Below are 18,669 nucleotides of genomic sequence, written 5' to 3' on the forward strand. Positions count from 1 at the left end.
TATATAGTTATTGAATTTATGTTTGGTGAATTTAAATTTTTTTATAAAATATTTTTTTTTAGATGGAGAGACCTGTAAATTTTTTTCAAATCAAATTACTCCCTCCATCTTTTTATTAAAGACTCGTATTCCTTTTTTGACAAATGAAATGAAAGACCTATTTCTATTAAGGTTGTACAATTTGAAAATATTCTCTACTTTTGATGAGTTGTCATCACTTTTTTTTGTTTAACTAATAATGACTTTTTACATCAATTTTCAATACTTTTGCTCACCCTCTCTTCAATTATTCCCAACAACTTTTTTTTTTTCCTCTCTATCTTTCTCTTACCCCACATGCACTTATGTAATTCTACCAATTTTCTTAATTTTCGTGAAAAACCCAAATAAGTCTTTAATAAAGAGACAAAGGAAGTACTAAAACTAAACATAACTAAACTAAATAAAGTTCAATACTTTAATTGAACTAAATTAAATCATTGAATTAAATTAAACTAAAATGAATTTTCTCAAATGGAAAGATCCAACTACCCTAATAGCAAGTACATTATATACATTATATGAAGCAAAAAAATTGTTAGATTCTAACCAAACCCAACCAAGACAAAGGTTCTCAATTTGGTTGGTTTTGCTCTTACATTTCGTGAATCGTCTCCCAAACACAATTCCATACCAAATTACTTCGTATAAGACGACAATAATCCTTCCTCTCTCCTACTACTCACTAGTCACTACTACTCCCAAATCTTATGAATTAAAAACAAAAACCCTCAATTTTCCCCAATTTTCCCCAATTTTGTTCATCCCAAATTGCAACATCAAGAATGTCACAAGGGTATTCAATCGAACTTTACTTCGATCCAGCCCTAGAAAACCAAATTCTCAAAGCTTGGAATGTTCTTGCTCGTCGCCAAATCAGTACCCAGCTCATTGAAATCGAATCTCGACCCCACATCACCCTATTTTCATCGCCATTTTTAGACCCATCAAAGCTCGAACCCTTAATCAAATCATTTGCTGCTAAACAAGAGCCTTTACACCTGAATTTCTCCTCAATTGGGTCTCTTCCTAATGAGGGTAATCTCCTTTTTCTCGCTCCTACCCCTACATTGTCTCTTCTCCAATTCCATTCTCAGCTTTGTGATCTGTTGAAGAAGGAGGGAGTTGATATTGGGGATAATTATCGAGTCGATTCGTGGGTGCCTGTTTGCCCTGTTGCGCAGGAGGTGCCGAAGAATCGAATGGCGGAAACGTTTAGTGTGTTGAGGGATTTGAAGTTGCCGGTTAGTGGGTATGCTATGGATATTGGATTGGTCGAGTTTTCACCGGTGCGAGAGTTTTTCTCTTTCATACTTGGTAACACTTTAGATGGGTAAAATGTTTGATCTTACCAGTACTATCAATTCTACATTTCTAATTGTGTTTTGTATTGAATGTTTTAGTCTTTTATAAAAGATATATATGTCTGGAAATCAATTGAATTGGTGCTTGTAGAATACTGGTTGTTGATTAATACCAATTCTTGGTGTTTAGATCATGTTTGGTTTGTTAAGTTATTTTCATTTTGAATTGAAGGTGCACTGAATTCGCTTGTGTTCATCACATTTATGGTGAATATTGTGATCATAATCTAACTAAGGTATTAGTGTTAGCAAAACTTTCGTTCTACTACTCTACTCTGTTAGTTACTTTCTTTAGCATTGTATTGAGACTGAATTCACTATGTTTGTATTGAAAATTATGTGAATGCTTCTATTAGATACTTCGTATGTTTTTTTTATTGCTTGTGTAAGTTGTGTTGTGTATGGTTCAAATACTTGAGATTCACAATTTATCATTCTGTGTCCAAAGAGCTAGCTGAAACAATAGGATGATGTCTGTAGTATGAAAACTATGGTATTGGTGGTAGAATACACGCTTGCAGTAGTATTTGTTTTTGATTGAGGTGTTTTAAACTATGTTACTCAAACTCGAGTACGCATGTCTGATAGAGGTACGTTTCCTACTGTCTAACTTATGCTTAAGATGTGTGAATGTGATCCTTGAGGTGATGAAGACTCTAAGTAAGGTTTTAAGCATATTGGTAGATTGATATATTTCCAAGAATATATATTGATTTAAATTTTGATAAATGTCGTACAATTTTCTATTAAAGACAACAATTACATTGTTTCACTTAACTACTTTAAAAATTGAATAAAATAATTTCTACATTGCAAATGAAAGTGAATGAATGTTATTTTATCTTATCCTTTCTCAGTTTCTCTCAATATTACTTTCTATTTTTCTCTTTCTGGATCGTAATTATGTCAAAGTCATTTAAAAAATAACTAATGACATGAATAAAGAAATTTGTAAAAGAGGTTTCACTTATAATACAATAGTTTTGGGATGATAAACACTATTTGTCTTCTTCAAGTGGAGTGTTATGATGAATCCATTTCTTTCAAATTTGACGAACAGACACTATAATTTTGTTCATTTCAAATTAAATTTAGGTTGATTTCATTGCCTAAAATGTCACCAATTTTGACCCATTCAAGAATGATATTATTCTTGTTAAATCAACATTTTAAAATGTCCGATTTTGTTGGTGCACTTGTCGATCATAGTACCTAATGGTGAGAGTGGTCATGATGCTTAAAAGTTTAAGTGATCAAACATGAGAATTATAATAATAGATTATTAATGGAAGTCTAAATTAGTAACAAAGCCAAGACCGATGAGTGTCTGGATTCAATTTCTGAAATACTCACGACAACTACTGGTGAGGGTAATCATGATGCTTTAAAGTTTAAGCGATCAAACATGAGGTTTATAATAATCAATCATTAATGGAAGTCTAAATCATTAACAAAGCCAAGACTGATGAGTGTCTGATTTCGATTTCTGAAAAATCACGACTTATTGAGATAATGTTCTTGTTGTAGTGCTACCATTCAAATTTTGAGATAGACTGTCATCAAATGGCAAAATACACATGGGAATGTATGAGACCGTGTCTGAAAGGTTAGATGAGAGTGCTTATTTATAGCCTTCTTTTTCCTAATTCTAGAATCTCCTTAATTCATCCAGATAATCTAACCTCCTTTTTAGAAGGCTTCTACACTACTCTCTAATATGTTTTCACCTCCAAAGCAACTTACATACAAGAAGGTTTCTAATCTTTCTACTGTCGTTCTTATAATATGTAAGATTGTTGTAGATAACTCTTTGCTACTCCCTTTGTTTCCCTTAGTGTTATTCATTTGACGCGGTTATTAATTTGACCATAAAATTTTTTTTTTTTTTTTTTTTTTTGGGTGCATTAATAAAATTGGGTTTTTCAAAGTAATGCGCTTAAGGTTGTTGTCTTGTTGAGTTCCTAAGATATGTCCATGCTTTTTCAAAGTTTCAAGTTGTGCCCTCCAACTTCATGTGTTTAATCAATTGTACCCTATGATGTTAACTCAATGTTAGTAATTGTACAAAAAATGAGAAGTAATAAGAAATTAATGTGAAAAAAGTGCATTGAGAGCTTGACCATATCAATGGTTGCTTTTAGAAAAAAGAAAAAAATGTTGATGAGAAAATGTGGAAAAATTGCTTAATGTTAATCCCCTTATAAAACTCTAACCAATTTGGGCATGAAATGTCTCTCCAAATTAGGGTAATTAACAGTTAATATAACTATTAACGTTGGGTTAACGTCAAAGAGTACGATTATATAGACACCGCAAGTTGGAGGACACATCATGTAATTTTGAAAAAGCATGGTAACACCTTAAAAACTTGACAAACATAAGGGCATAGCTTAGAAAAACATATAAAATTTAGGAAAAATTAGAAATAATAATCACAACTTCCACGAATGTTGTTTCAGTATTCTCAACTTTTGGAATAATCCGAACTTTGGGGGCTGTTGACTTTCTTCAATCCTAAAACTGGTGACCAGTTGAATGGGTTTATTTTATCATTTTTTTTAAAAGTGACACGTGTCACAATTTAATTGGTAAAATAAACCAAACAAAGCCCTTTAGCCGACCACCATCCACAAAATCCGGCCAGCCACCCCATGACACCGGTCCGCCGCTGAAAAGCGCCACTTTTCCCCTCTCGTCGCCAACCCTTTCCCCTCCTCTCGCCAGTTAATTGGCCTAGCCACGAAACCCCTTTTAATTTTCTTTATCCTCTTAATTGTAGCTCCCTTACTCCAGTCAATTGCAAAACTCGCTTGAAACCGCTCCCCTACTCCCGAAAACACCTTACCCACCCCTGAAACCTCCATTTCTGTTGGTGGGTTTTTTGCGATTTTAAGGTTTCGATGGCTGCAATTTGGGGTTTCGATCGGTGGCTGCGAGTTTGGGGAAACGGTGGTTGCGTGGGGAATGGGTTCGGGGAAACGGTGGCTGCAATTTGGGGTTTCGGGGAGGGGGAAAACAACGACACAAGGGGTGGAGGAGACGCGGCGGTCCGACAAGGGGAAGGTCGGCAGGCTGGGCTGTGGTGGTGGGGGTTATGGTGGACCGGTGGGGGAAGGGGAAGGGGAAGCGGGCTGGTTTCTGATTTTTTTTTTTTAATTTTTTTAGTCAATCAGGACTTGACACGTTTCAAGTGACCTGATATAATAGGTCATTAACTTTTGTTGACCAGCTAGGGATAGAAGACAATCAATATCCCTGAAGTTCGGATAATTCCAGAATAACCCAAAGTTGGGATTATTGAAACAAAAATCGTGAAAGTCGGGACCACATTAACGGAATTTGTAAACGGTGAGATAACGGCAAGGTTACCATATAGAAACTAAATGTATTTTAGGGTTAAAGAGTGAAAAGTTCTAAATAGAGGGGCAAAACGTAGAATAGTGAAATTTAGAGAGTTACTAAATAGAAAAACCCTTTAAATCTTTGACCTTTTTTGACCTTGTCAATAGTAAATGGGTAGAACTCAGGCAATATAACCTTCCGTAAAATAACATCCAAGTACCTTAAGTTCACTTGGAAATTCGTCCTAAATATATCATGGACCCTCTAGTTAAAGCCCATTTGAATGTCATTAGGGTCTCATGCGTCTCATTGTCACATACTACCCCGTTTCACAATGATTACAACACTTTATTTACGGTCGTTTCATAATAATAACAACACTTTCTTATTTATTAATAAAGACTCACTACTATTTTTTATTATATCTCTCTCCTACCAACTCCTCTTTTCATAATTTTTCTCTCATATTAACAATTAAATATATCCCTACTAAATATACTTTAAAACTCTTCTTTTAATCCCTATCCACTCCTACCATTTGAATGCCATTAGGGTCCCATGCGTCTCATTGTCACATACTACCTCATTTCGTAATGATTACAACACTTTATTTACGTTCGTTTCATAATAATTGCAATACTTACTTAATTACTAATAAAGACTCACTACTTTTTTTTTTATTATTATTTCTCTCTCCTACCAACCCCTCTTTTAATCCCCATCCACCCTATAATTATAAACTTATTTTAATCCCCAGTCACCTTATAATTATATCACTGCTTTGCCTCTCCAGCTCCCTGCTAGTCGCAAACTGCTAATAGAACTTATTCGCCAAGCTAGAGAAAATGCTAATAGATCTTGGCTTCAGGTTGATTAGCCATTGGAGTATAGGTCCAGATAGATTGGCACCAAAGGAATTGCACATGGTGGGCTCAATAAGCTCCCACGGATTGATAGTTGCCACATCCTCTGCTGATATTGGGCCATGTGATTTTGAGGGTCAGTGGTCCCATCGTACAGCGTGGGGAAAACTGGAATGTGCAGTGCTAGATTTGACCAGGTTCAATAGGACAACAGCTAGTTTAATAAAAAAAAATACTAATGATAATGTATGTTCAATGAATAAGGATAAAATAACCTACGAAAGATGATCAAAAGGGGAAGAGAAGAAGAGACACAAGATGATGACACAGAAAACCCAGGATTAAGGGTAAAAACAGCGGGTGGTGTTGAGTCCAACAATCGACTAGTTTGAGAATTAAGTACAGGTACAATGCTGGTTGTTTTTTGATCAAGAATGAAACTGTAATTTAATGATAATTGCTAATGGCTATGGAATATAATGCTTATGGCTCGTATCCTGTGTTTTACGGTTGATTTTTTTTTTAATCATATTTATAATATGAGAGCCTTTTGAAGTCTTGTAACAGCTTCTTTGATGATTCCTTGAAAATAGAAGTTAGTTGCCAAGTTAAGCTTCGAGATTCATGCCACATTCTTCATGCTCTTATCCATTATCCTTTGACTTGTTCCTTGCTAATAGTTTAGTTGGAGTTTATGGTTCCTATTTTTATGGAACCTCTCGTGACTGATTCAAACTTGGATTCTCTTAGAATATTCCTTGGAAATATCTCCATTAACTTTCCTTGACTTCCGGTAACCTAGTCGTTGACTTTGTAGCAACCTGTAAACCTGCAATCTAGCAACCCGCAGACATCATGTAGTGAAACTTTAGGCATACCAACTTTAAAGCTAAAAAATGATAAGTTATATATGTGATTGCTGAACATTTTAATGGTAAATAAAAAGAACATCTATTGTTGTTTTTTCATTGACACTAGTGTATAGCTCGGACGTTGCCCCGGGATGCTACTTTTTTTAGTTGTGCAATTGTTAATTTTTAAAAGACATTTGAAAGTTTATATGTGATTTCAATACTTTTGTAGTATAACATTAATTTGTGTGCTAGATTATAACATAAGTGACAATTAGTTAGATGGTTAAACAATCATTTTTCTTCAAAGAGGTTGAGTGTTCGAACCTCTTTATCCATATGTTTTTTTATTTTTTAATATTTTTTTTTATTTTTATTTTTTTTTATTAAATTTAGTTGAGGCATCATATAGTGTAATTATTGGTTACGTGGGTGATGTGTGATATTAAGAAATTGAGTTGGTGATATGACATATAGAAAAACAGATTATATAACGTGGCGCAAGGAGGAGCCTATGTGGCACATAAACGTTTTTAGAAACGCCTTTTAATATGTTATTATAGACTTTTTTGAGCTTTAAGTGCTACTTCTTGAAAAAAAATTTGTTGTTGTGCTGCTTCAACTGTTGCTGCTTCTTTGGTAGTCTTTTGTTTACTAGCTTTTTTTTCATTCTCTTTCATTGAAGTCTCTTTTGAACTCTTTCGTTCTTTTGTTGCTGGTTTTGAACTTATTTAGACTACTCAAGGTTTTGGCATTATCTCATAATTAAGAAAAATAAAAAATTAAATTCTTAGCATTGTAACAAATTACATTAAAATGTATTAATGAACATATATAATACAATAAGTACCAACAATTTTATTCAAAGATAAGCACATTTCATAGGTAACAAACTTTTTTTTTTTTTGTCGGGAACAAACTTTTTGTTTACAACATTTTTACGAAGTATTGTTTTTATTTTAACACACATGTATTTTAGATATCATTAAGAAAAAAAACATGTTGAGAATTAAAGTACCTAGTGATTGGAGACCCTCCTTCTACCCTAGAGAGAGGTTTGAATCTCACCCCAAGTAAGGCCTTGTTTGGTTTACTTTGTGCTTATGTGAACTTCTTTGATATAGTTTGATCTGGTCTGATCTGAATGTCAAATTTGACCAAACTTTGACGTTAAAAAAACGATAATCTATACGGAAAAATGTATCAAGTGGGGTCTTGTTAGATTCGTAATAAATGTGTATTTTATTTATATGTAATTTTCATATTTTTTTCATTGTGAAATTGAAGATATTTAGCAATAATAAACTGCACATATAACGATGATCTGTTCTGAATTTATTTAACTGAAATAAGTAAAAATAAGGTGAACTAAACAAGACCTAAGTAGGATCCCTAATTCATTCCCTAACTTATTAGGGAATTCTCCTTGCCTTTAATTAATAAAAAAATATATTCAACTCCCTAAATTGGAAAAATTGATTCTATTAATTCCACCTTTGACCGATTTGCTGATAATAATCCCACCTTTAGATTATTATTGAATAATCCCACCTTTATAGGAGATCTTCTTCTATTGGTCCATAACCTGTTGGTAACCGGTTTTGATGAGTTAAGATTCCATGTGTCATTTATAGTTGGTTAAAAATAAAAAGAAAAATAAAATAAAATAAAATAAAAAAACCACCATCTGCCAGCCATCCCCAACCCAGCGTGAAACCCTCTCCTTACCCTAGCCCCACCTAAACCGGCTAACAGTCACCCTAAACAGCCAGCCACGAAACCTCCCAATACCAAACCACCCTGTTGAACTATAACCACCACAACCAACACCTTGAAACCGCCGACAATGCCCCGAGATCCGTCGAAAGTCCCCCTAAATCGTCGACAATCGCCAAAACCCCCCTAAAAACCGCCAAAACTCTAACCCAAATCAAACTGGCCTCCTACTCACCATTTCTTGCCTCACTCTCGACTTACTCTGCGCCGCTTCGTCCCCCTCCATTTGCTGCTGCTCCTGCTATTAGCCCTCTGGTTCAGAATATTTTGGGTAATTTTGTTGAGGTTTTTGGTGGTTTTGGGGGGCGGTTATTGGTGGTAGGGCTGGGTTTCGGGATGGATCTTGCCACTGGGGAAGGATTTGGTGACCGGCGGAGCAAGGGGAGGGGGGCTACCGGCAGAAGGTTGATGGCAGGGAGTATTGATGGCAGGGGTGGTTTTTGTTGGGGTTTTTGAAAAAAATGTAGGTGTAATTTACATGCGTCGCCACGTAATTGGTCAAATATGATTTAATGTTAGTTTTTTTTAAAGAAAGTAGCAACCGTTGACGTCATATTGTCCACAAGGGAGATTTCTAAGAAAAAATTCCCTGCCTAAATAAAATTTGAAGTCATTATATTTTTCTTTAGTTTCAAATTTCAAATTTAATTTCACCTCCTCTCAATTCATCTATACTCTTTAATTTTCTGTATATATTTTTCTTAGTTACATCACCAACTATTTGTATCTAATGGATCTTTCCAAAGTATGTATATATATATATATATATATATATATATATATATATATATATATATATATATATATATATATATATATATATATATATATATATATATATATATATATATATATATATATATATATATATATATATATATATATATTCTGGTGAGAAATTTTCTTATGTGAGAATTTTATTTATGTGAGAACACTCTTATGTTCTAAATTTTAAATCTTATGTTCTAAACTTTTCCTTAGGTGTTCTAAATTAAATCAAATGTTCAAATGTAGTATTCATATGTTCTAAATCATAAATTAGTTAAGTTTGATATCATAAATTTTAAAAAACTTGTTCCAAAATATAAACTTATATGCTCTAAATTTTAAAATGTTTGTTCTAAGATTTTAAATTATATGTTTCAGATTTTAAAGCATATGTTCTATTTTTTTACTCGTATATTCTAAAATTTATACTCACACTTTCTATATTCTATATCATTTTATTCTAAATTTTTATTCACATGTTCATAATCTTAAATTAGATGTTCTAAATTTTACTCACATGTTTAATATTTTATAAAGCAAATTTAATAAATTTTTAATCACTTGTTCTAATTCTTTAATCAGATGTTCTAAACATATTACTCACACTGATGTTCTAAATTATTACTCATATGTTCTAAATTTTTATTTGAGTCACATGTTCTAAATTTAAGATCAGTTCTCATATAAGTATGAATTCTCACATATGAGCCTATTCTCACCTGATCCCTCCCCTATATATATATATATATTCATTTATGTTTATCACATTTAAAATCATTTCTTATTTTCTTAAAATCATGTATAGTACAGAGAGTGAAGGATAGCTCAAGTGTTTAGAGCTCCCCTCTTAGTTTCAAGTGATCTTGGAACCAATTCTCATCACCCGCCCTTGTGACTCTTTAAACTCCAAAAAGATCGTGTATAATACAAGTCTACATTTCGTAAAATATTTTCAAATAATAATAAAAATTAAAATTAAAAAAAAAAGCAAATTAACGTTGGAATCTAGCCAGCCACCAAGACTAAGACCAACACCAACGCCCCAGCCACCTCCAGCACTCTACCTCCCCTAAGCCACCAACACCAACCTAGCCGTCTCCAACATCCTACCTACCTCCCCAATCCAACACACACCCCTAACCATGATCGGTTACCCAACTAGAAGCGTCCATCACAAAAGCCCAAGAACAAGGGCTATAACAGTATCAACAATCTCCTCGGACCGAGAAACATCGACGTGGACAAGCCGGCATCCAAGATCGGTGGCGTGGAAATGGGGAAGAGCAGCGGTGGCTAAATGGATGGCTGGTTGTTGGTTTTAAAGGGTTTCGTGAGGGAGGACGGTTGGAGGGTTTAGAGGGAGGATGGCGGCGCGACTTCGATGCAGTGGGAGAGTTTGCGCACAGCCGAAGTAGGGGGGAAGTGTAATGGACTGATGTTCTAGCTTAGTAAATATTGTATAAATTCTAAGAATTAATAGAGATGAAAGCTTGATAATTTGATTTAAGAATGGATAGAAGCTTACAAAGGTATTAGGTTTAGCCTAGAACTCTCCTATTATTAACTTGATTTTGCAACTGTCTATTTCTAATAACCCAATTCATGCCTAATTTTTTCTTAATTTCTACTCTCTCTATTTACATTGAGACAAGACATCTAACCTAATAATACTAACTTCCCAAATAGCCCCTTCTAAAGATTGGTCTATTACATTACCGGTCCCCTAAACTTCCACCTTGTCCTCAAGGTGGGTAATAATCGACACTTGATTTTCGGTGATAGCAATGATTTCTCAAGGTTGATGATGGATTTGAAATTTGGATTATAAATATAAGGTTATAAGAGTTGGGTTTCATAACAGATGTTGGATGGATGGGCCTAGAGTTAACAAGCCCAAAATATGAAAGGTAAATGGGCCCAATTATTTGCATTGCTTCATCAAATTGAATTGGGTTGGCCTGTAGCTCTTTTCTTCCCATATATGCACGTGGCACTAGAACCCAGAGTTTGTTTATGCTCTTAGCCTTTAGCTCATTGACCAATTTTCCCTTCTAACCCCATCTTGTATAACTTGCTTCCTCCACTAGCCAAAGAAAATTCCAGTCAAACTTCTGACAAAAGCTGCTCCTTCTGCAAACATTAAGAAACCACGCAATCACTCCTCTTGAATCATTCCTCTTGCTCCTCCACCACCGGTAAAACCAATGGCGAAATCTCCACACTTCTCCTGCGTGAAGCCACAACGACCAACACCGCATCTGCCATGGAAGCATTTACACCATTCCCCACCGTTTTCTCCGGCAAACCTACCCAGGCCACCACCGATAAAACCACTGGAGAAGTCACCACCTCTTCTTGTCGCCCTCGATGGCGGTGACTTGATTTCACTAGCAGACCCACCTCGACCATTTTTGCTTCCCTTAATTGAAAACTTCGTTTGTTTGCATGTAAACCCACCCCAAAAGCCAACTCCGAAAACGCTCACCCCACCACTAAAATCACTAGCACATATAATTCCACCTGCCAACCCACTAGCACGTCCATGACGTCCACCACCAGACTCACTTGCACCAGGTCCGCCCTTCACCCAGCCATCACCTTCTCTGTTCAGGCCACCACTAGCAGTAGTCTTACCACCATGATCACTATATCCGGCGAGGAATCCTGGACCATCGCCGGATTCACTTTCCCCGACCTTTCTCAAAATTTCCTCCACCCTTGAAAGTGTTGCCCTCCTCACTAAAAACACCAGTAAAAACACTTTCAAAAGTCGCTAAATCCACTTGAATTCCCATCAGCTGGTGCGCAAGATCCATCACCAAACTCACCAGCAATTTCACCTTGACCTCCATCGGTAAACCCATCTCCGAAATCTCCAAGCCTACCACCATATTTGAACTCTTTTGCAAAACCCTTACCTTCACTATTCAACTCACCATCCAGATACCATGAACCCCCATGTTTACCATCAACACGGTCTATCTCGCATACAACTCCAATTGGATTGTGTGTGAAAACCTCAAGTATGTCATCTTTGAAAGTACTCACCCCACTGCCAGATCCACACTACCCCACCGGGTTTTGCACCCCTTGACTATTCTGATGTACTACCTCGCTGCTCGACTAGGGAGCACAAGAGGTTTCAGATTATGCTGTCGCCAAACGGAATTGACGGACTAGTTGAACCTTCAATCACTGCTACTCATAGAATGGTAGCCAGTAGCCACGTGTGTTTATATTCAAACCATTACAATGCTTCGCCACAAAGCCCGATAACGGTAACCTTGAGCTTCTCCTCTTCATTCACGTGGAAAAAATGAAAGTAATCCTCCATTTGAAAGATCTAGTCATCTGAGTTTCCTCCATTGAATTCGTTAATTTGAAACTGATGAGTGACATTTATGTCACTCCTAAGGAGTAGTTTTAGAGTCTCTTTCGTGTTTATTTTCCCTTATTTTCCCTTTCTTTCTCTTGTTTTCTCTTTAATAAAGTTTCTAGTTTATTTTGGTAATTTTGAAGTGTTTTAGTTTATTTTCTTTATTTTATTAGCTTTAGTTTATTTCCGTATTTTATTTTACTTTATTTGTTTGTTTAGTTTTTGTTTTATTTTTATTAGTTTAGTTTTATGCCTCTTATTTTCTATTTCATTTTATTTAGTTCTATTTTATTTATTTTATTTCATGTCCCGATCCTCTCCTCGGTTTTCTTTGTGTGTAGGTTTGCAATCGTATTAAGGTTCAAAGCTCAAGTGTGTTCCGAGTTTCAAAGTCACATTCGTGTTCGAGGTCCAAGCACGATTTACAAGCTTCTAAGCCCCAAAGCTGCTGCCCCTAACCCTCCTTTGCTTAGCCAACCCCTGCTGCCAGCTTAACCATCACCACACCCTTCACTAACCTTCACCACACACTCTTCACCTCACTTCCCCTGCCCCCTCACCCACACAACAGCCACAAATCAACTCCCCTATTTCCACCGCACTTCACCCAATTAACCACCACGCAGCCACTGCACCAGCCACCCAACAGCCGCCAAACCCCAACATCGCAACCACGCACATCAACAACAGCAACCAAACCACCTCCAATCAACCTCCACCAATTCGCACCTCCCCTGCTTCACCCAGCAGCCACCGCGCAACCATCAACAACACCAACAGCAGCGACAGCAACCATCAACAACACCAACAGCAGCGACAACAACCATCAACAACACCAATAGCAGCGACAACAACCACCACCAACAACAACAACAACAACGAGCGTCAACCAACACCACGCAGCCCTCTGCTCAACACCTCAATTTAGCCCCAATTTTATTGGAGCTTCGCGGCCGCGCAGCCCTGTCAGAAGGCGCACAACTGGAGTCGAAATTCAGAGTTGAGGTAGTAAGTTTGCGCGACCTCTGCGCGGTGTCTTCGCGGGCGCGTAAATCGGGGTTCAATTTGAACCGCATCACGAGCTTTGCACGTGATTATTAATGAAGATCAACAACCTTGATTGATGCTCAATGATATGCAATGATATTGAATGGTTGTGATTCGATGATGAATGGCTATGATCGAACGGTGATGGCTAGTGATGCACTTCAATGGAGAATTGAGCAGCCAAGTCGAAGAGAGAGAAAGAAAATAGTCTAATGGTTTTGGGGGATTTGTGGATTTTTATTTTCTTTTAATTTTATTTCATTTTTATTCCCTTTTTCTATTTTCCTTTTCTTATTTTTCTTTTCTCTTTTATTTCTTTTCTTTATTTATTTTCTTCTTTTATTTTTCTATTTTTCCTAGTTTTATTAAGTAAGTATAAATACCCATTTTTGGGGTAATGAAAAGGAGAACATTTTTTTAGCTATTATTCTAAACTCTCTAATTAGTTTTAGGAGAGCTTCTCTCTCTAGGTTTAGCTTAGGATTAGAGTAGTTTAGAGAGAGAAAGTGAGGGTTTCACCATTGTTGAGCTTGGATTTTGAAGAAGAAGATTGATCATCTTGTTTGTAGATTTACATTTTCAATCAATGAGAATCTCTAACTCTCTCTCCTCTATTTTTATTGCTTTGATTTTTATTATTGTTTTAGTTGTTGGTATTACTTGTTAATCATGTTGATTCTTGGTTATTTGTTAATTAATCTTGTTATTAACATGATTAGTGAGTAATTTCCCCATTGAGGGGATGGTTGTGGTGTAGTTGGATCTTGAGCATGTTCTAGGTTTAGAGTTGATTTATTTGTGATTAAAGTCTTTATATGCTTGATATTCTTTAATCCTCTTGCAAGTGCACATTGTTGGTTGATTAAAGGTGAAGCTTTGCTAACAAGGAACGGAAGTTGACTTAGTTAAGGTTCATTAGTATCGATTGTTATTTAATAGTACCTCCTAGTATATGGTTCTAATGTGGAAACATAGAGGCTATGTTAGGAGAAGCCAATTGACCCCGGAAGGCGGCTAGATTGGATCTTTTATTTCGATATTTGAGCATGTTTAGTTCATAATTAATTCAACTTCTATGATTTTGTTTATGTTCAAGTGAATGCTATACCTAAACCATTTCCCTTAATGTTTTATTTCTTATTCTAGCATTTTTAGACTTTAGTTTATTTATCTCCTATTCCGGACTAGCTTAATTGTCGATAACATTTGGTGGTGTTTAACCGTTCTCTGTGGTTCGACCCCTATGCTTGCCTTATACTCGTATTAGGTTTGTTTAGGTTGTATAAATTGTATTTGATCTAGGGATAGACAATTGACGACGCGTTTATTCCCCTGTCAAATTGGCGCCGTTGCCGGGGAACGGCTTCCATTACCGTTGTGTTATCTTATTAAGACTAGTCCATTGTGTATAATTTCCTTTTGGTTTGTTTTTCTTCTTGTCTTCGTTTTTATTTGTGTATATTCTTGAGCTTTCTTGTTTGGTTGCTTGTTGTTTGTTTTCATTGTGTCATGGATCAATTTGTCCAAAATGAGATGTCTTGTTCCTCTTTGCCTCAATTTGAATATGAACCCTTTTGGGTCTACTTTAATAGGTTTGAAGACTTCTCTAATTTCCATGGTTTTTCCTTATGGGAGGCTTGTGAAGTCATTTATTGGGGTTTGAATGAGTATACTAGAGGGGTGATTGAAAACATGTGTAATTGTCAATTTCGAGCCAAATCTTTGGATGAGGCTTGGGATTTCTATATGTGGTTTGCCAAGGATAGTTATGAGCAAGAGAATAATGCTAATTCTTATGATTTTTCTAGCTCTTGCATGCACTCTAATGATGATCCCTATGCTCCCCATGATGCAAATCCCTCCCCCTTGTGTGCTATTTATGATGAGATGCATCCCAATGTTGATAATGTTCATGCTTTTTCTCAATGTTTTTTAAATGTGTGCATGGATGTCAATGATGCTCCCCATACCCCTAATCCTCATTTGCATGATCTTCCCTTTACCTCTTCTTTTTCCAACATGATTCCAAATGAGATTTCCCATGAAGGAGAGTTGATGGAGAAGCTCAATGAGATGATGGAGAAGGTTAATGAGATGATGGAGAAGGTTAATGAGATGAGGGAAAAGAAAGAAGAATATAACGAAAAGATGAAAGCTAGGCTAGAGGCACTTGAGAGCCAAATTTCCCACCTAGCTCAATCCCAAACAAATGCCCTACCTTCTTCTCCCCCCTCCCATGTGGTTGAACCTAATTGGGCTTTTGAGTGCATGGTTGAGGACGATTATGATGATGATGTTGAAAGCGATAGAGGGTGTATGGAAGATATTTCATTTGATGAAATTTTGAAAACCACCCCCTTTATCCAACCTGAACCTCAACACTCTTTACAACCCATTGAAGATCCCATTTTGGTAGACCTAGAAACTAATTTGAGGTTGCTAAGAGAAAAGATGGGTTGTGGTGATGATGAGATACTCATGTTTGATCATGTAAAGTTGGGGAATGTTGAGAATGAAAACCATGCTCTTGTTGAGAGTGAAGAATCCCAATTGGTGGTTGAGGACATTTCCAAACTCTTTGAGGGTAGTGAAGATGTGTTAGAAGGGAATTCTTTGGAGGAAGAGGCTTGTGTTTCAATGCAAGGTGGTGTGATTGAAGTAGTGAGTGAGGTACCCATTCCAATTCTTTCAATCCCCACCCCCTTTTTAAGAAAGCTTACCAACCTTCCTTCTTGCCCTATCTCACTTCCATATATCCTCAAAGTTCCACCGATTGAGGGGCCCCTAATCTCTTTAGCTCCCCATTACCCTTCTTTTGGACTCAATGATGGAGTTTTACCTTCCAAAGAGCAACAAAATGAGTTTGTTCCTCCCTTTTCTCTCCCTAGTTCTAGTTTTGAATTTTCTAATTCTTATTTTATTGATTTTTCTTTTGATTCTTTTACTTTTTCTTTTCCCCCTTCTCTCAAACATAAAGTCTCCTTGTACTTTATGTTTGCTTGTCATATGAGCATCGCGTATGCTCTATTTCTTGATATGTTTTCCGGTGCATATGACAAGCTTTTGCGTTCTTTGTCGGGTTATTTACTAGTTTGGTCGTGCTTGGACGTTAAGCAAGCCTTTCTCGGGAAGTAACCCGTGTTTTATTGCTTTCATTTTCTTTTGTTTTTAGAATAGATCTTCTCTCATGGAAATGTTTATGTGCCTTTTGCTAGGTACATGACTTGGCATACTTTGGTGCATTGGTTTGGATCAAGAATCAAAGAAGATTGGCACCGCAATTGCTAGCACATGGAGGGCGAGATTCGATACTAGAGGAATTTAGTCTTGAAAGGTTTATTTGGGTCATTTGCGGGTATTCACACCCACCTAATATCCGGTAACATCTTTCCTTGCTCTTTCTCTAATGGTTGATGCCTTGTTGGACATGTGTTGGTTTGTGGTTTTATCTCCTCCTTTTCCCCTCCCATGGATTATTTGGTCTATGTTTGAGTATGTTGCCTCATTCAAGCTTTGGGGGATGGTATTCGATCATGTTTGGTGGGATGTTGATTCATATATGTCATGCACTTGAGTATATGCATTTCCATGTTTTTCATGCTTTTGGAAAACCCAAAAATATTTTTGTTTACTTCAAGGCAAGTTTAGCAAAATGTGCTTTGTTTGTACTTATTTTGGACATTATATCTTTTGGATTTGATTACTCTTGAATGCCTTTCTTCCTAAGTGGTTAATGTGTGCACGGTTTGAGAGTGTCATTGGTTGACTCTAGGATATTACATGCTAAGGTAGCCGGGTTAAGAACTTTTAGGGCGCCATGAAGCCTTAGTTCACGGGTATGTGGTAAGATGGTGTTGCTCTCTATAGTGGATTTGGCACCCTTAGTTGGTATTTGCTTATTTATAATCCCGTGTGAGGTAACATTGTTCTAGCCTTCATCATTTTGTTGTGTGGCACATTTGGATCTTTAGCTATGCATGTCTTGATCCTTGTTTTGACTTATAGCTCACAAGATCGTGACCGAAGCACTCTAGGGGAGGAAAAGGGCACTTCTTTCTCATTTTTCTTTATCTTCTTTTAATTTTGTTACAAATTTGATTTTCTATTTTGCATAAACCTACTTGCTAACCAATTTGAGCCTTATGTTTCCCGCTCTAGTTTAAACCACATTACAAACCTAATGGACTATGTTTACCAACCTTTTAGTTAGTGAAGCATTGGCATGTGAGGTTTGAGTTTTGAGTTGTTGATCATGGACAAGATGCATTTTGAGATTTGGTTAGAGTTGAGCTTGTAAAGTAATATGCAAATTTATGGAAATCAAATGAAGTTTCAAGAAAAAGCCGTCCAAAGTTAAAAAGGCAAGGACAATGAATAAAGTTAAAAAAAAAAAAAAAAAAAAAAAAAGTGAAAAAAAACAAAAAAAAAAAAAACAAAAACAACAAAAATATTTTAGTTGGTTTCATTTTCTTCCTTAGTTTAAGCATTGAGGACAATGCTTTGTTCAAGCTTGGGGGGAATGTAGGGATTTATAGGTACTACGCAGCGGAAATAAACATGAATCATATTCATACAGTACCTAATCCAAGGATCTAATGCATAACACATAAAGAACAAATAATTGTACCTTTGAAGCGTGATTCCACGTGCGATCGAGCAAGAACAAGGGGAGATAAAGAACCTCAAGCGTGATTCCTCTACTTGGTCCACGGGCACAATATAAGACCTCCACTAATGCTAGTTAGTCGCGAAAGAACACTTCTATCGACCTTCTACGGAGATGAACGAACGATCAACTAGCCAAGAACCACCGCGCAACACCACGTGGCCACTATGGGTGGCCGGCCGTGGGTGAGAGGGGAGTGAGAGGGGCGTGCATGTGAGAGAGGATTAGGGTTTTGGGATTGGTTGCCTTGATGTCAAAATTCACAGTGTGTGAATTATGACTGCTTACAACAAACCCTAGGCATGGATCTTATTTATAGATCTCATCTCTAAATAAGAGCTCATGTCAAAAGCCCAAAACCTAATTCCAATCTAACTATGCTAGCCCAATCCTATTCATGTTTAGTTAATTGCTCATGAGGCCCATTAATGGGCCTCTTACTTGCTTAACCCAATACCCTTGTGTGTGACCAATATAGGATCCATTCTAAAGGGCTTTGGGCTATTTGACTAGCCCAAAGATCATCTCTCATAGTCTAGCAACAGAGGATGACGCCCCAATAGAATGAACTTATTAT

General features: G+C 36.5%; 1 protein-coding gene across 1 annotated transcript; it reads left to right on the forward strand.

Moving 5' to 3' along the window:
- Positions 1 to 609: 609 nt before the first annotated feature.
- LOC145595146 (uncharacterized) lies at positions 610 to 1,537 on the forward strand. The gene has a single exon (XM_081651512.1). It carries the CDS (start codon positions 825 to 827, stop codon positions 1,374 to 1,376), a length of 552 nt encoding a protein of 183 aa, XP_081507638.1. The 5' UTR covers positions 610 to 824; the 3' UTR covers positions 1,377 to 1,537.
- Positions 1,538 to 18,669: the final 17,132 nt, after the last annotated feature.

This window comes from Chenopodium album, chromosome 19 (assembly GCF_948465745.1).
Source record: "Chenopodium album chromosome 19, dcCheAlbu1.1, whole genome shotgun sequence".
NCBI lineage: Eukaryota > Viridiplantae > Streptophyta > Magnoliopsida > Caryophyllales > Amaranthaceae > Chenopodium > Chenopodium album.